Here is an 18,245-nt window from a genome sequence, read left to right on the forward strand (position 1 = left end):
ATAAATTTTTCTCTAGACTTTTTTGGCTGTTTCCTACTAGAGGACATCATATTGAACAATAAACGTTTATATTGCGATGAGTTATTCCCAACAGAAGCAAAGTTACAGGCCACTCTCCATAGAGACTCATATTCTCATCTCCACCCATCTCCACCCATGTCCAACCACCCTCCTATGGATCTGATCTTAAAAAATAAATTTTTCTCTAGACTTTTTTGGCTGTTTCCTACTAGAGGACATCATATTGAACAAAAAACGTTTATATTGTGATGAGTTATTCCCAACAGAAGCAAAGTTACAGGCCACTCTCCATAGAGACTCATATTCTCATCTCCACCCATCTCCACCCATGTCCAACCACCCTCCTATGGATCTGATCTTAAAAAATAAATTTTTCTCTAGACTTTTTTGGCTGTTTCCTACTAGAGGACATCATATTGAACAAAAAACGTTTATATTGTGATGAGTTATTCCCAACAGAAGCAAAGTTACAGGCCACTCTCCATAGAGACTCATATTCTCATCTCCACCCATGTCCACCCATGTCCAACCACCCTCCTATGGATCTGATCTTAAAAAATAAATTTTTCTCTAGACTTTTTTGGCTGTTTCCTACTAGAGGACATCATATTGAACAATAAACGTTTATATTGCGATGAGTTATTCCCAACAGAAGCAAAGTTACAGGCCACTCTCCATAGAGACTCATATTCTCATCTCCACCCATCTCCACCCATGTCCAACCACCCTCCTATGGATCTGATCTTAAAAAATAAATTTTTCTCTAGACTTTTTTGGCTGTTTCCTACTAGAGGACATCATATTGAACAATAAACGTTTATATTGTGATGAGTTATTCCCAACAGAAGCAAAGTTACAGGCCACTCTCCATAGAGACTCATATTCTCATCTCCACCCATCTCCACCCATGTCCAACCACCCTTCTATGGATCTGATCTTAAAAAATAAATTTTTCTCTAGACTTTTTTGGCTGTTTCCTACTAGAGGACATCATATTGAACAAAAAACGTTTATATTGTGATGAGTTATTCCCAACAGAAGCAAAGTTACAGGCCACTCTCCATAGAGACTCATATTCTCATCTCCACCCATCTCCACCCATGTCCAACCACCCTCCTATGGATCTGATCTTAAAAAATAAATTTTTCTCTAGACTTTTTTGGCTGTTTCCTACTAGAGGACATCATATTGAACAATAAACGTTTATATTGCGATGAGTTATTCCCAACAGAAGCAAAGTTACAGGCCACTCTCCATAGAGACTCATATTCTCATCTCCACCCATCTCCACCCATGTCCAACCACCCTCCTATGGATCTGATCTTAAAAAATAAATTTTTCTCTAGACTTTTTTGGCTGTTTCCTACTAGAGGACATCATATTGAACAATAAACGTTTATATTGCGATGAGTTATTCCCAACAGAAGCAAAGTTACAGGCCACTCTCCATAGAGACTCATATTCTCATCTCCACCCATCTCCACCCATGTCCAACCACCCTTCTATGGATCTGATCTTAAAAAATAAATTTTTCTCTAGACTTTTTTGGCTGTTTCCTACTAGAGGACATCATATTGAACAAAAAACGTTTATATTGTGATGAGTTATTCCCAACAGAAGCAAAGTTACAGGCCACTCTCCATAGAGACTCATATTCTCATCTCCACCCATCTCCACCCATGTCCAACCACCCTCCTATGGATCTGATCTTAAAAAATAAATTTTTCTCTAGACTTTTTTGGCTGTTTCCTACTAGAGGACATCATATTGAACAAAAAACGTTTATATTGTGATGAGTTATTCCCAACAGAAGCAAAGTTACAGGCCACTCTCCATAGAGACTCATATTCTCATCTCCACCCATCTCCACCCATGTCCAACCACCCTCCTATGGATCTGATCTTAAAAAATAAATTTTTCTCTAGACTTTTTTGGCTGTTTCCTACTAGAGGACATTATATTGAACAATAAACGTTTATATTGCGATGAGTTATTCCCAACAGAAGCAAAGTTACAGGCCACTCTCCATAGAGACTCATATTCTCATCTCCACCCATGTCCACCCATGTCCAACCACCCTCCTATGGATCTGATCTTAAAAAATAAATTTTTCTCTAGACTTTTTTGGCTGTTTCCTACTAGAGGACATCATATTGAACAAAAAACGTTTATATTGTGATGAGTTATTCCCAACAGAAGCAAAGTTACAGGCCACTCTCCATAGAGACTCATATTCTCATCTCCACCCATCTCCACCCATGTCCAACCACCCTCCTATGGATCTGATCTTAAAAAATAAATTTTTCTCTAGACTTTTTTGGCTGTTTCCTACTAGAGGACATCATATTGAACAAAAAACGTTTATATTGTGATGAGTTATTCCCAACAGAAGCAAAGTTACAGGCCACTCTCCATAGAGACTCATATTCTCATCTCCACCCATCTCCACCCATGTCCAACCACCCTTCTATGGATCTGATCTTAAAAAATAAATTTTTCTCTAGACTTTTTTGGCTGTTTCCTACTAGAGGACATCATATTGAACAAAAAACGTTTATATTGTGATGAGTTATTCCCAACAGAAGCAAAGTTACAGGCCACTCTCCATAGAGACTCATATTCTCATCTCCACCCATGTCCACCCATGTCCAACCACCCTCCTATGGATCTGATCTTAAAAAATAAATTTTTCTCTAGACTTTTTTGGCTGTTTCCTACTAGAGGACATCATATTGAACAAAAAACGTTTATATTGTGATGAGTTATTCCCAACAGAAGCAAAGTTACAGGCCACTCTCCATAGAGACTCATATTCTCATCTCCACCCATCTCCACCCATGTCCAACCACCCTTCTATGGATCTGATCTTAAAAAATAAATTTTTCTCTAGACTTTTTTGGCTGTTTCCTACTAGAGGACATCATATTGAACAAAAAACGTTTATATTGTGATGAGTTATTCCCAACAGAAGCAAAGTTACAGGCCACTCTCCATAGAGACTCATATTCTCATCTCCACCCATGTCCACCCATGTCCAACCACCCTCCTATGGATCTGATCTTAAAAAATAAATTTTTCTCTAGACTTTTTTGGCTGTTTCCTACTAGAGGACATCATATTGAACAAAAAACGTTTATATTGTGATGAGTTATTCCCAACAGAAGCAAAGTTACAGGCCACTCTCCATAGAGACTCATATTCTCATCTCCACCCATCTCCACCCATGTCCAACCACCCTCCTATGGATCTGATCTTAAAAAATAAATTTTTCTCTAGACTTTTTTGGCTGTTTCCTACTAGAGGACATCATATTGAACAAAAAACGTTTATATTGTGATGAGTTATTCCCAACAGAAGCAAAGTTACAGGCCACTCTCCATAGAGACTCATATTCTCATCTCCACCCATCTCCACCCATGTCCAACCACCCTCCTATGGATCTGATCTTAAAAAATAAATTTTTCTCTAGACTTTTTTGGCTGTTTCCTACTAGAGGACATTATATTGAACAATAAACGTTTATATTGCGATGAGTTATTCCCAACAGAAGCAAAGTTACAGGCCACTCTCCATAGAGACTCATATTCTCATCTCCACCCATCTCCACCCATGTCCAACCACCCTCCTATGGATCTGATCTTAAAAAATAAATTTTTCTCTAGACTTTTTTGGCTGTTTCCTACTAGAGGACATCATATTGAACAAAAAACGTTTATATTGTGATGAGTTATTCCCAACAGAAGCAAAGTTACAGGCCACTCTCCATAGAGACTCATATTCTCATCTCCACCCATCTCCACCCATGTCCAACCACCCTCCTATGGATCTGATCTTAAAAAATAAATTTTTCTCTAGACTTTTTTGGCTGTTTCCTACTGGAGGACATCATATTGAACAAAAAACGTTTATATTGTGATGAGTTATTCCCAACAGAAGCAAAGTTACAGGCCACTCTCCATAGAGACTCATATTCTCATCTCCACCCATCTCCACCCATGTCCAACCACCCTCCTATGGATCTGATCTTAAAAAATAAATTTTTCTCTAGACTTTTTTGGCTGTTTCCTACTAGAGGACATCATATTGAACAAAAAACGTTTATATTGTGATGAGTTATTCCCAACAGAAGCAAAGTTACAGGCCACTCTCCATAGAGACTCATATTCTCATCTCCACCCATCTCCACCCATGTCCAACCACCCTCCTATGGATCTGATCTTAAAAAATAAATTTTTCTCTAGACTTTTTTGGCTGTTTCCTACTAGAGGACATCATATTGAACAAAAAACGTTTATATTGTGATGAGTTATTCCCAACAGAAGCAAAGTTACAGGCCACTCTCCATAGAGACTCATATTCTCATCTCCACCCATGTCCACCCATGTCCAACCACCCTCCTATGGATCTGATCTTAAAAAATAAATTTTTCTCTAGACTTTTTTGGCTGTTTCCTACTAGAGGACATCATATTGAACAATAAACGTTTATATTGCGATGAGTTATTCCCAACAGAAGCAAAGTTACAGGCCACTCTCCATAGAGACTCATATTCTCATCTCCACCCATCTCCACCCATGTCCAACCACCCTTCTATGGATCTGATCTTAAAAAATAAATTTTTCTCTAGACTTTTTTGGCTGTTTCCTACTAGAGGACATCATATTGAACAAAAAACGTTTATATTGTGATGAGTTATTCCCAACAGAAGCAAAGTTACAGGCCACTCTCCATAGAGACTCATATTCTCATCTCCACCCATCTCCACCCATGTCCAACCACCCTCCTATGGATCTGATCTTAAAAAATAAATTTTTCTCTAGACTTTTTTGGCTGTTTCCTACTAGAGGACATCATATTGAACAATAAACGTTTATATTGCGATGAGTTATTCCCAACAGAAGCAAAGTTACAGGCCACTCTCCATAGAGACTCATATTCTCATCTCCACCCATCTCCACCCATGTCCAACCACCCTCCTATGGATCTGATCTTAAAAAATAAATTTTTCTCTAGACTTTTTTGGCTGTTTCCTACTAGAGGACATCATATTGAACAATAAACGTTTATATTGCGATGAGTTATTCCCAACAGAAGCAAAGTTACAGGCCACTCTCCATAGAGACTCATATTCTCATCTCCACCCATCTCCACCCATGTCCAACCACCCTTCTATGGATCTGATCTTAAAAAATAAATTTTTCTCTAGACTTTTTTGGCTGTTTCCTACTAGAGGACATCATATTGAACAAAAAACGTTTATATTGTGATGAGTTATTCCCAACAGAAGCAAAGTTACAGGCCACTCTCCATAGAGACTCATATTCTCATCTCCACCCATCTCCACCCATGTCCAACCACCCTCCTATGGATCTGATCTTAAAAAATAAATTTTTCTCTAGACTTTTTTGGCTGTTTCCTACTAGAGGACATCATATTGAACAAAAAACGTTTATATTGTGATGAGTTATTCCCAACAGAAGCAAAGTTACAGGCCACTCTCCATAGAGACTCATATTCTCATCTCCACCCATCTCCACCCATGTCCAACCACCCTCCTATGGATCTGATCTTAAAAAATAAATTTTTCTCTAGACTTTTTTGGCTGTTTCCTACTAGAGGACATTATATTGAACAATAAACGTTTATATTGCGATGAGTTATTCCCAACAGAAGCAAAGTTACAGGCCACTCTCCATAGAGACTCATATTCTCATCTCCACCCATGTCCACCCATGTCCAACCACCCTCCTATGGATCTGATCTTAAAAAATAAATTTTTCTCTAGACTTTTTTGGCTGTTTCCTACTAGAGGACATCATATTGAACAAAAAACGTTTATATTGTGATGAGTTATTCCCAACAGAAGCAAAGTTACAGGCCACTCTCCATAGAGACTCATATTCTCATCTCCACCCATCTCCACCCATGTCCAACCACCCTCCTATGGATCTGATCTTAAAAAATAAATTTTTCTCTAGACTTTTTTGGCTGTTTCCTACTAGAGGACATCATATTGAACAAAAAACGTTTATATTGTGATGAGTTATTCCCAACAGAAGCAAAGTTACAGGCCACTCTCCATAGAGACTCATATTCTCATCTCCACCCATCTCCACCCATGTCCAACCACCCTTCTATGGATCTGATCTTAAAAAATAAATTTTTCTCTAGACTTTTTCGGCTGTTTCCTACTAGAGGACATCATATTGAACAAAAAACGTTTATATTGTGATGAGTTATTCCCAACAGAAGCAAAGTTACAGGCCACTCTCCATAGAGACTCATATTCTCATCTCCACCCATGTCCACCCATGTCCAACCACCCTCCTATGGATCTGATCTTAAAAAATAAATTTTTCTCTAGACTTTTTTGGCTGTTTCCTACTAGAGGACATCATATTGAACAAAAAACGTTTATATTGTGATGAGTTATTCCCAACAGAAGCAAAGTTACAGGCCACTCTCCATAGAGACTCATATTCTCATCTCCACCCATGTCCACCCATGTCCAACCACCCTCCTATGGATCTGATCTTAAAAAATAAATTTTTCTCTAGACTTTTTTGGCTGTTTCCTACTAGAGGACATCATATTGAACAAAAAACGTTTATATTGTGATGAGTTATTCCCAACAGAAGCAAAGTTACAGGCCACTCTCCATAGAGACTCATATTCTCATCTCCACCCATCTCCACCCATGTCCAACCACCCTCCTATGGATCTGATCTTAAAAAATAAATTTTTCTCTAGACTTTTTTGGCTGTTTCCTACTAGAGGACATCATATTGAACAAAAAACGTTTATATTGTGATGAGTTATTCCCAACAGAAGCAAAGTTACAGGCCACTCTCCATAGAGACTCATATTCTCATCTCCACCCATGTCCACCCATGTCCAACCACCCTCCTATGGATCTGATCTTAAAAAATAAATTTTTCTCTAGACTTTTTTGGCTGTTTCCTACTAGAGGACATCATATTGAACAAAAAACGTTTATATTGTGATGAGTTATTCCCAACAGAAGCAAAGTTACAGGCCACTCTCCATAGAGACTCATATTCTCATCTCCACCCATCTCCACCCATGTCCAACCACCCTTCTATGGATCTGATCTTAAAAAATAAATTTTTCTCTAGACTTTTTTGGCTGTTTCCTACTAGAGGACATCATATTGAACAAAAAACGTTTATATTGTGATGAGTTATTCCCAACAGAAGCAAAGTTACAGGCCACTCTCCATAGAGACTCATATTCTCATCTCCACCCATGTCCACCCATGTCCAACCACCCTCCTATGGATCTGATCTTAAAAAATAAATTTTTCTCTAGACTTTTTTGGCTGTTTCCTACTAGTGGACATCATATTGAACAAAAAACGTTTATATTGTGATGAGTTATTCCCAACAGAAGCAAAGTTACAGGCCACTCTCCATAGAGACTCATATTCTCATCTCCACCCATCTCCACCCATGTCCAACCACCCTCCTATGGATCTGATCTTAAAAAATAAATTTTTCTCTAGACTTTTTTGGCTGTTTCCTACTAGAGGACATCATATTGAACAAAAAACGTTTATATTGTGATGAGTTATTCCCAACAGAAGCAAAGTTACAGGCCACTCTCCATAGAGACTCATATTCTCATCTCCACCCATCTCCACCCATGTCCAACCACCCTCCTATGGATCTGATCTTAAAAAATAAATTTTTCTCTAGACTTTTTTGGCTGTTTCCTACTAGAGGACATCATATTGAACAAAAAACGTTTATATTGTGATGAGTTATTCCCAACAGAAGCAAAGTTACAGGCCACTCTCCATAGAGACTCATATTCTCATCTCCACCCATGTCCACCCATGTCCAACCACCCTCCTATGGATCTGATCTTAAAAAATAAATTTTTCTCTAGACTTTTTTGGCTGTTTCCTACTAGAGGACATCATATTGAACAAAAAACGTTTATATTGTGATGAGTTATTCCCAACAGAAGCAAAGTTACAGGCCACTCTCCATAGAGACTCATATTCTCATCTCCACCCATCTCCACCCATGTCCAACCACCCTTCTATGGATCTGATCTTAAAAAATAAATTTTTCTCTAGACTTTTTTGGCTGTTTCCTACTAGAGGACATCATATTGAACAAAAAACGTTTATATTGTGATGAGTTATTCCCAACAGAAGCAAAGTTACAGGCCACTCTCCATAGAGACTCATATTCTCATCTCCACCCATGTCCACCCATGTCCAACCACCCTCCTATGGATCTGATCTTAAAAAATAAATTTTTCTCTAGACTTTTTTGGCTGTTTCCTACTAGAGGACATCATATTGAACAAAAAACGTTTATATTGTGATGAGTTATTCCCAACAGAAGCAAAGTTACAGGCCACTCTCCATAGAGACTCATATTCTCATCTCCACCCATCTCCACCCATGTCCAACCACCCTCCTATGGATCTGATCTTAAAAAATAAATTTTTCTCTAGACTTTTTTGGCTGTTTCCTACTAGAGGACATCATATTGAACAAAAAACGTTTATATTGTGATGAGTTATTCCCAACAGAAGCAAAGTTACAGGCCACTCTCCATAGAGACTCATATTCTCATCTCCACCCATCTCCACCCATGTCCAACCACCCTCCTATGGATCTGATCTTAAAAAATAAATTTTTCTCTAGACTTTTTTGGCTGTTTCCTACTAGAGGACATCATATTGAACAAAAAACGTTTATATTGTGATGAGTTATTCCCAACAGAAGCAAAGTTACAGGCCACTCTCCATAGAGACTCATATTCTCATCTCCACCCATCTCCACCCATGTCCAACCACCCTCCTATGGATCTGATCTTAAAAAATAAATTTTTCTCTAGACTTTTTTGGCTGTTTCCTACTAGAGGACATCATATTGAACAATAAACGTTTATATTGCGATGAGTTATTCCCAATAGGAGCATAGTTGTCCTCCTAGCCCTGATATCGTGTCATTTGTCTAAAACTGAATTTTTCCTGGGACATTCAGGGATTTTTCCTAATAGAGGAAATCAAAATGAACTAAAATCATCAAAATGTGTAGAAGTATTTCTACGGAGTTCAATTCTACGGTATCCCATCTATCTATTCGTAATTTTTTTGAAATAAATTTTCCACTTGTCCCCAATAACTACAATATTTCATATCTTGATGTCAAACAATAAAAATCCATCGTTTCATTACTAAGTGATTTTGAAATTACTATGTCTCCAAGTTATCATTGTTATTATCATCAGTCACATCGTCTTTCCGAATTGAAATCAAAGATACTACCGCTCTAATGACATACTATGAAGATTACGTCTGTTTCCCAGACATGCTCGAACTATATAAAAGCCCCGAAGTGTAAAGTATAAGACCAGTCATTACTTTCTCAAGTCATTCAACTCACACATTTATAAATTAGTGATAAATAAATATGGAGAGCCAGAAATTCTTATTAGCCGTATTACTGTTCATTGTCCCGCTTGCCACCGCAATAAAAATTTCTGAAGATGTAAGCAAAATTAAACATAATTTATATTATTTATTTTCTCACAAATGTCTACATATTTTTTTTTGTCTACTCAAATTGTTTACAGCCTACTGATTACCAACGTACCAATTACACGTGTCTAGAAAATTCAGTAGTAGTTGAATTCCGACGTAGAGCTCCGTTCGACGTTACTTTTTCTACATTATGTACACCTAAAGATGATACCGATTCAGGATGTTCGAGAACGTTTTTACAGCACGAACCAGCAATAAAAGAACTTAAATTCAAACCATGTGGATCAGGATCTCGAAATTTTCGTGTGTACATAGAAGAAAAATATAAAGATTTAGTCATTGAACATTGGGTCAATATTAACTGTCCTGCTTGGAATAGCCCTTTTCAAATTGTGAAGAGATGGTTTGGTCGTTTGTTCTCTTAAAATTTTGAAATATTATGTAATTATGTCATAATAGAACTAATTTCTGGTTATTGGAAATTTTTATAACTAATTTTTACAATAAAAATTTTTCTTGTCATTTTTATGAAGTGTTTTTATTTTATTACTTATGTATAATTACTGTAATTACTGGAAGTACTTGTGGAGTACTTTTGTACTTGAAATAAGAGCTATCAAATTTTCTTTCCACGTGTCTAAATTAATTTTTTGTTCCCAATACTTCAAGATTATTTCTGTTATTTGATCGGTCGATAAGCTCTGTTCGAAGTTTTGTAATAGAATTGTCAGGCTCGAAGATAAAATTACACTAATTTTTTTTTATGACGACTTACTTATTAATCATAAGCTAATGAACTTTTGGAAATTTAAATGACAGTTCTGATAAAAGTATTTAAATATTATATTTATATATAAACTCTCATAAGAGTGATTTTTTTTTTGATAAAGGAAATTTTTTTCTGTAGGTTTGAAAAAAAAAATAATTTTACAAAATTATTATTAATTAACCGCGATAATTATTTACGTATAATTTTTGCTCAAATTTATGTGTTAATTTATTGCAATGACTAAATTTCATACTTTTTCGATTTCATATTTTTCGATTAAATTTACTCTGCAATTCAAAGTAAACCTGAGTCGAAAACAAAATAAATACGGAAATAATAAAAACAGATTCGTTTTTTATTCAAAAATTTCTCGAAATTGAGTGTTTTTACCCCATAATTGAATACCATCTAGAAAAGAACGAGTAATTGTTTTTTCAGGCCCAGTTTTACTCGCAATTAACGAGTAAAATTTATTAGATAATTTTCCCCGTGTACATTTGCTATTATATTTTTTTACCAAGGACTAAAACAAATCCTTAGATCCCTTAACTTTCGCTCGGCTACTTAAATGTCCATTAAAATAATTTTCTTGTTTGTACTTCAAATTTATCTATAATTCCTTGTAAAGAAAAATTTTGAAGCACGTCAGTTTTCAGTTCTACGAATTTTCAACAAAATACTTGAGTTCCTCCTCTTGAACCCCCTCAAATATCGACATCCAATAATTTTCATTTAAACAAATAAATCCCACCTTCTCTGCCCTTTCCACCGAAATTATGCCCTCATATTTTCAATTTCTCTAACTCAACTTACGTAGATAAAATTTCGACTGCGTAATCGTGGCCAAACTATTTAACAGCCGGATTTTATAACAATAAGTCAGTCTGAACTTTTTCTTGAGTAAAGTCTTTTAGCAAACTGAGTAAAACATTAATTAATTAAATATGGAGTTCCAAAAAATAACATTAGTTTTCATATTCTGCATTTTTGGTTTAACTTGCGCACGGAGATTTCCAAGAACTGTAAGTTAAATAAAATAAAATAATTATTTAGATCGTTAATTAGCATTTAATATTTTTTAATAAGAATAATTTACATTATTAATTTTTTTTTTAAACTAATTTCAGCACGAGATAACAGCAAGTATTGCATGCTTGAATGATTCGGTAGTGATTGACATAAACCGACATCACCGACCTTCCGAAATTACCATCTATACACTTTATTCAGCAGAAGAGAAAAATGAGGATACAAAGTGTTCAAGAACTTTTTCACAACACGAACCACCTGTCAAAGAACTTAAATACAATCCATGCGGTGCTCGGAAATTCAAAGTATATGTGGATGAAAAAATTGGTGATTCTACTCTAGAATATAAAGTTCTTGTTGATTGTTCCAAAGTCGAAGCTGATCGAAAACTTGACATGGTCGATTTGTTCTCGATGGGCCTTAGTGAATGGGCTTCATATTGGCCAAAGTCTGAGGAAACCGACGAAGATTAATTTTTATAATTGTTGTCTATTCTACTTACCAAAACTGTATTTTTTTGCGTAATCATACTTATTTATAATTTTAAAAACTTTTAATTGTCAAAAAATTTACTTATTTTTTTGTAATAAATGAAATATCTCTTTTTATTCTTACATGCCATATATTTTATTGTTATTATTAATTATAAATAATTTATCAACGTCACATTAAATGTAAAATTAGTCATTAGTAATGCAATTATAAATTACTGACAGTGAAAATTCATTTCTTTATTCAAATTAAAATTTATTCTTTGCTTTATCATAAGAATTAGATACAATTAATCTTTAATTATTTATGAATATCAAAAATTAGTAATTTATAATGATAATAATAAAATTCAAAAATAAAGGAAATTATTTTCTGTATAACGACTGCGTCAAGTATTTATTTAAAACTTCATCTCTTACAATTTTTCTGTTATAAATAAAAATTTTGAGTTTTCAAAATTCAAAATAAGTAATTAACCTGTCATTTTTTTATGACATATAATTTTTTTTTTTTTTATATTTTTGATAAATAAATGGATTTTGGATGCCTACTTTATAATTTTTTTGTTTGTATGATTTTTGTGTGAAGAAATTTTATTGTCTATGACATCACATGACCACGTGTTTTAGTTATTGTGTGTAACTATTAATCATAAAAGTTTTTAAACTTTTCTGAAAACGATTATCGGTAATCACTTAACATCTTTATATTTAATATCAATTGAAATGATTAAATTTTTGAAGACATGTGTCATCAAATACCTATATTATTGATATTACTATACTGGAAAGAGATAAGACTTTCTCTGAAGTAATAATGCCTCCAGATAAACAGAAACTACCGAACGTGACAATTGTAACGTCCGTAATATCTAAAACCACTATATATATATCCATATATTATATATTCAAATTCTATCCTTACAAATGTGAAATTTTCCCAAACGTATGCTAAATTCTTCCCAAACTTATTTATTTCAGTGAACAAATTTCTTTAATTTATTAGTTATTATATATTTAACTGTAAAGTATTCGGTCAAAGCCTTAGAGCCCTTAATTTACGACCCTACTTAAATTCTCATCGAAACTTATTTATTTATACTTAAAATCTATCTATTTTTGATACATAACGAAATTTGTACTTTTCCCTTCTATCAATTTCAATGCCAAAATTTCAAGTCCTCCTCCTGAACTCCCACCTTTCATTTAAGAAACAAATTCCGCCTTTCTGCCCTTTCCTACCGAAATTATGTCCCCCGATATTTCCGATTCCTCAGACTCAACTTACGTAGATAAAATTTTGACTGTTGTAATCGTGGCCCAACTATTTAATAGCCGGATTTTATAACAATAAGTCAGTCTGAATTTGTTCTTGAGTAAAGTCTTCTAGCAAACTCAGTGAAATATTAATAAAATAAAAAATATGGAGTACCAAAAGTTGACATTAGCTTTTATATTTTGTTTAATTTCTGTTACGAGCGTATTCGCGTGTGGAAAAGACGTAAGTAAAATTTAATTAAACAAATTTCGATTGTTCCCTGGTGGAAATTTTTCGGAATTTTCTCCGAAAAACTCAGTTCTAAAGTTCTAAAGACTTTTTCAGAGTTTTTCAGAGAAAATTCCGAAAAACTTCTACCAGGGTTAAATTATTATTTAGTGTTTATGGACATAAATATATAAAATTTGTTATTTCAATTAATTACAGGATGATGAAAATAAATTTAACGTTACTTGCTACGACAATTCAGTAGTGGTGACATACAAACAACAACCGGAACATGAAGTCACCATGTACACACTCGTTACCTCCTCAGAAAGTGAAGATATCGAGAAGAAATGTACAAGAACTTTCACTGAAAATGAGCCGGCAGTAAGGGAGTTCAAATTTTCAACCTGTGGAAATGGTCATACTAAATTCCGCGTGTATGCAAGTGACAAATGTCCCAGAACTGTTACCAGACGTTATGTGGAAGTTGATTGCGATCGCACGGACGCGGATTTGGGACTTCTTTTGAGTACTATGTTGATTAAATCATTTAATAAAAAATCATAAAATTAATCCACTATTTGGTTTTCAAAATTTAAATTTCCAAAGGACAATTACATTTATTACTAAATAATAACTATTATAATACGAATTATTCAAAATTTTAACATTGATTTTGCGCTTAATAAGAACTCTGTTTATTTTTTATGACATATAATATTTTTTTGTATGCTCGATTAAACAATAATTGTTAGTAGTTAAGAAATTCAAAAGTATGATGTTCAAAATTAGTCAAATTTAGCTGATGTATGACTGATTGATGATGTATAAAAAATAAAATTTGTTATTTAAAATATTTAATTTAATTAATGTTGATATTTCTATTAATTTCCTGAAAAAAATTATCGATAGCCATATCACATATTTAAGTTCAAAATCTGATAACGTTTTCTAATGACCTGTAATAAAATATAATCATTCGATATATCAAAATACAGATAAGATGTTTGCTGTCAATAACGACGGATTTTGAAATAATAATTTATATAAATTTCAAAACTAAATTACCGTCTAATAATTTTATCCAATGAATTGAAATATCTGATACTTGTAACATACGCATCAGAACGGTTTTTCTAATCCTTTTAATTTCAATAAATATTTTATGAAAACCCATTTCTTGATTAATTTATTTTATCAGCTCTTTGTATTTTCTATGATTATTATTTTTGGACGAAAGTTCTGATACGAAGAATATATATCCGGGAATATATGCCGGCAAAATATCATACATATGACAATACTACAGATATGTCGCTTATATATTATTCCGCCCGGATATATATTTTTTTGTAGGGTGAAAAATAATAATAATAATTAAATTTTATGAGGGAAAAATTAGACCTAAACTCAGGCTTCTATTTTATTCACAATCGATATATTAATTTGGTGAAAAGTTTTTAAATCTCCCTCTTTTAATTCAAACGCCTAATTTATTCATAATTATTTGATTGATGGGTATACCGGCATCCAAAATTATTTGATCGATAGAAAGACACCTACCGTATATTTTTACAAGACTTGTAATCGTTATTAAACACGTAGACACATTCGATAAGACTTTAGAAATAGAATAGTCTCGTTCTTCAATAAATCTAAAAGCTGGTAAATATTTTTTTTTTCAAACAACTAATAATTGATCTAAAATTATGGAGAGTCACAAAAAAATGTTATTTTTACTATTTGTTATTATCGCTTGTACCTGCGCTGAAGAATACTTCAAGCACGTAAGTAAAATTAATTAAAATGTATCGCGTTACTAATTCCAAAATGGCGTGTAAAAATATAGAATTAGTAGCGATATATTTCTCTCGTCAATTGATACTTAAAATATTTTTTTAAAATTAATTACAGCCCGTGAATGAGAAAGTTTTTTATTCCTGTCTGCAAGATTCAGTCATAGTTTTATATGAGACATCATCGCGAGATCCCTATATTTATTATAATATTTATGCTGATGGTTTTGAAAGGCAGTATAAATCAGAATGTTATAAAACAGAAGGTAACAGATTCGAGCTACTAGACTTCGAATTTGAATTCAATAAATGTTCACATGGATCACGAGAAATTTATGTCCGTTTAAATGAAGTTATTGCTGGATTACCCATTTTACATGGTTTCAATATTAATTGTACCAATAAAATGTCTAAAACTAATGATACTGAAAGTGTTACTTTAACAAGTCTGGAGTGAACTCGGATTTTATTTAAATCCGACTTTACTTTATCACCCGTAGTTCTGGAGTTTTAAATAAAAATCACTTCGCATTCAAAGTAAACTGCACGGAAAAAAATAAACTTTAAAAATTACTATTTGAAATTATAACCCGGAACCCGGTTGTCAATATGGGGAATTTTAACATTCAAATAGTAAATTTCATAATACGTGTCGTCTATTTTCTAAGTATCAGTTACGATTTTTAAAGTTCAAATAGTAATTTTTCCTACATAGACAATAAATTTTCATACTTATCCTGTAATTATTTATGTTTTAATTATAAATAAAAAAAATTACTATTTAGAATGATGGTATTTACTGATCACTTTATCATTATATTACTTGTCATTCTCAATTTATAAAGTTCATTTTTTTACGTGTGATGTCGTTTTGTTATATTTACAATAAAAAAACTAATAAACTAGTGAGTGATTATTTCTTTATTAATAAATATGAATAAATTAATTGATACTTAAAAATTAATTGACAATTTGTTCTTTTGAAATTACAAAACTATTATTTGAGTAATAAATAAATAATTAGAGCTTAAGAATTAAGATTAATTAAGTGAAAAAAAGTTAAATTAAATTTTATAATCAGTTTTCATAATCAGAATTCCCAACACAATTGATGGTAAAGGCATGTGTGAGGACTGTCCCAGAATCTTGTTCTTGAATAGTCAACGGAAACAATCGGGACCCATATGCACACGATTCAAAATTGAATTCTTTTACCGCTGATTCGTGTAAAGTGAAATGTCGTGAGCACTCTGTGTCCTTATTTTGATCTTCTCTTGCACTATCAGCATACATATTTATTTTAAAGACTCCGTATTGACTAAATTTAACTACTACCGAATCTTTTAAGCAAACATAAGAAAATCTGCCTTCGACCTGCGATAAATATAAGAAAAAAAAATAAATACTTAAATATTTGTCATAAATGTTGAATATAGGGGAGAGAGGGGCAAAAGGGGGTACTTAAGGAAATACCAAGTTTTCGAGGACTCAAATACGCTAAATCTTTTTTTTTTTTTTTAAGATATTCAAAGTAAATAGAAGAAATTTTCAGTTACCGTTGAAAAAAAAAATTTTTCATTTCTGCGGGCAAAGTGGGGTACCCCCTAAAAAAGGTAAAAAAAAAAAATTCTGGATTTTAAACGAATTTGATTAAGTTGAATTTTTTTGTAAGTAATTTACATGAAGAAAAGTTATATTTTACATGTTTATTGGATACAAAAGAAGAAAAAAAATTTTTAATAGTTTTTATCATAAAACAAACGTCATTGATGTTTTTTAACTGACAATTGATTTTTGAAAAAGTTTACCAAAAAAAATTCAAAGTAACGCTTTATTATATTTACAGAAGTGATTTTGGAATGTTTAAAAACCATTTAAAATATCAAATTTCGGGAGTACCCCGTTTTGCCTCCCCTTCCCCTATATAAGTTCATATTTATTAAAAACTTTACTTACGTATTCTTGTTCAGATGCAAGTGCGCCCGTTAGAAAAATAATAAGAAATGTTGATATTAATTCAGTTTTCTTTAACTCCATTTTAATTTGCGGTCTTTAGACGTTTATCCACTTGAGAAAATACTTTTACTACCTCGTATTTCAAATCGGTAGCTTATATATGATCATAATATAATCTAACTACGTCAGTAAAGGACCTTATCTACTTTACATTTCGTACAAATATTTCCAGTAATTAATTGCATACGTCAGTAGAAAATTAGTCACGTTTATTTAGTTTTCAATGTTTCTTGTAATATCTGATAATTACTGTAAGAAGTTACATCATGTTATGTTCAATTTATCAGATATTAAGATATTAGATGTTATTTTTTTGTCGCTTATATGAATGATGAATTAATCTGTTAATTTTATTTACTTCTGTATTAGTAAATTTAAATGTTGACGGTTTAAAATTTTATAATTTATTACTTTTTGGATTTAAAAAAATTGATAACAATCAATAAAAATATATTTGAAAAAATATCATAAATTATGTTTATGTATCTATAAAATTATGATGAAATGCGACATTAACTTACCATTGAAATAATGATAATACTAAATTTATCTCTTACAAATTATTATTTGTACTTTTCTTAATCATCAGTAATTAAATACTTACGCACTGTGACTAATTTTTAATGATAATCAAATATTGTATTACGAAATTTATTATTCAATCAAAATTTAAATCTTGACAATAATTTATGTAAATGTGGCAGCCATACGACAATTTTTAATTCCATACAAAAAAATTGAAGAATTTAAAATAATAAAATTAAAAAAAATGCAGGTACTGAATTTTGAATTTCCTCAATATGCATTTTTTTATTTTTATTTTATAAACATTTTAATTCATTATTTGAAAATTTTTAAAATTTTCAGATGACCGCTAACTTCACTATTATCAATAATTTTTAATTTAAACAAACTGATAACTTTTTTTTTCAAAAATTGCGTAATAATCTGAGTGTGAATGTAGCAGACATCAGACCAATTTTAAATCATAATTAAATAAAAAATAATTAAAAAAATAATATTTATAAAAAATGCACTTATCAATTTTCAAATTTTTAAAATGCGCATTTTTAAAAAAATTTATTTTATTAATTATTTACTCTATTTATTTATGA

The 18,245-nt window shown here is 32.5% G+C and overlaps 5 protein-coding genes across 6 annotated transcripts; 4 read left to right on the forward strand and 1 right to left on the reverse strand.

Annotated features, from left to right (window-relative positions):
• The first annotated feature begins 9,411 nt into the window (after nt 1–9,411).
• LOC130673664 (uncharacterized) lies at nt 9,412–10,015 on the forward strand. The gene is made up of 2 exons (XM_057478777.1): nt 9,412–9,550; nt 9,636–10,015. The coding sequence occupies exons 1-2, from the start codon at nt 9,473–9,475 to the stop codon at nt 9,966–9,968; spliced, it is 411 nt and encodes a 136-aa protein (XP_057334760.1). The 5' UTR covers nt 9,412–9,472; the 3' UTR covers nt 9,969–10,015.
• Nucleotides 10,016–11,152: 1,137 nt separating this feature from the next.
• LOC130673091 (uncharacterized) lies at nt 11,153–11,955 on the forward strand. Its single transcript, XM_057478001.1, has 2 exons — nt 11,153–11,334; nt 11,440–11,955. Exons 1-2 carry the CDS (start codon nt 11,257–11,259, stop codon nt 11,812–11,814), a joined length of 453 nt encoding a protein of 150 aa, XP_057333984.1. The 5' UTR covers nt 11,153–11,256; the 3' UTR covers nt 11,815–11,955.
• Nucleotides 11,956–13,124: 1,169 nt separating this feature from the next.
• Nucleotides 13,125–14,149, forward strand: LOC130673113 (uncharacterized). The gene is made up of 2 exons (XM_057478043.1): nt 13,125–13,333; nt 13,538–14,149. The coding sequence occupies exons 1-2, from the start codon at nt 13,256–13,258 to the stop codon at nt 13,883–13,885; spliced, it is 426 nt and encodes a 141-aa protein (XP_057334026.1). The 5' UTR covers nt 13,125–13,255; the 3' UTR covers nt 13,886–14,149.
• Nucleotides 14,150–14,823: 674 nt separating this feature from the next.
• LOC130673391 (uncharacterized) lies at nt 14,824–15,964 on the forward strand. Its single transcript, XM_057478381.1, has 2 exons — nt 14,824–15,105; nt 15,233–15,964. The coding sequence occupies exons 1-2, from the start codon at nt 15,028–15,030 to the stop codon at nt 15,569–15,571; spliced, it is 417 nt and encodes a 138-aa protein (XP_057334364.1). The 5' UTR covers nt 14,824–15,027; the 3' UTR covers nt 15,572–15,964.
• A 52-nt stretch (nt 15,965–16,016) lies between these two features.
• Nucleotides 16,017–17,701, reverse strand: LOC130673302 (uncharacterized). 2 transcript variants are annotated; one of them, XR_008990870.1, is made up of 3 exons: nt 17,652–17,701; nt 17,071–17,379; nt 16,017–16,488 (listed from the first exon to the last, which is right to left on the reverse strand). XR_008990870.1 is itself a non-coding variant. In XM_057478275.1 (2 exons), the coding sequence occupies exons 1-2, from the start codon at nt 17,149–17,151 to the stop codon at nt 16,192–16,194; spliced, it is 378 nt and encodes a 125-aa protein (XP_057334258.1). In that variant the 5' UTR covers nt 17,152–17,420; the 3' UTR covers nt 16,017–16,191. The 2 variants fall into 2 exon arrangements, 1 of the variants encoding a protein (XP_057334258.1); XM_057478275.1 differs by lacking the exon at nt 17,652–17,701 and having other exon boundaries at nt 17,071–17,420.
• Between the last annotated feature and the right edge of the window lie 544 nt (nt 17,702–18,245).

This window comes from Microplitis mediator, chromosome 8, assembly GCF_029852145.1.
Source record: "Microplitis mediator isolate UGA2020A chromosome 8, iyMicMedi2.1, whole genome shotgun sequence".
Classification (NCBI taxonomy): Eukaryota; Metazoa; Arthropoda; class Insecta; order Hymenoptera; family Braconidae; genus Microplitis; species Microplitis mediator.

Excerpts from the sequence above, each read along its gene's own strand:
- LOC130673302 (XM_057478275.1), bottom strand. The coding sequence starts at position 17,151 with ATGGAGTTAAAGAAAACTGAATTAATATCAACATTTCTTATTATTTTT. Across the intron at positions 16,489-17,070 it reads TTGCATCTGAACAAGAATAC|GTCGAAGGCAGATTTTCTTA; the intron begins GTAAGTAAAGTT and ends TATTTATCGCAG.
- LOC130673091 (XM_057478001.1), top strand. The coding sequence starts at position 11,257 with ATGGAGTTCCAAAAAATAACATTAGTTTTCATATTCTGCATTTTTGGT. Across the intron at positions 11,335-11,439 it reads CACGGAGATTTCCAAGAACT|CACGAGATAACAGCAAGTAT; the intron begins GTAAGTTAAATA and ends AACTAATTTCAG.
- LOC130673391 (XM_057478381.1), top strand. The coding sequence starts at position 15,028 with ATGGAGAGTCACAAAAAAATGTTATTTTTACTATTTGTTATTATCGCT. Across the intron at positions 15,106-15,232 it reads CTGAAGAATACTTCAAGCAC|CCCGTGAATGAGAAAGTTTT; the intron begins GTAAGTAAAATT and ends AATTAATTACAG.
- LOC130673664 (XM_057478777.1), top strand. The coding sequence starts at position 9,473 with ATGGAGAGCCAGAAATTCTTATTAGCCGTATTACTGTTCATTGTCCCG. Across the intron at positions 9,551-9,635 it reads CAATAAAAATTTCTGAAGAT|CCTACTGATTACCAACGTAC; the intron begins GTAAGCAAAATT and ends AATTGTTTACAG.
- LOC130673113 (XM_057478043.1), top strand. The coding sequence starts at position 13,256 with ATGGAGTACCAAAAGTTGACATTAGCTTTTATATTTTGTTTAATTTCT. Across the intron at positions 13,334-13,537 it reads TATTCGCGTGTGGAAAAGAC|GATGATGAAAATAAATTTAA; the intron begins GTAAGTAAAATT and ends AATTAATTACAG.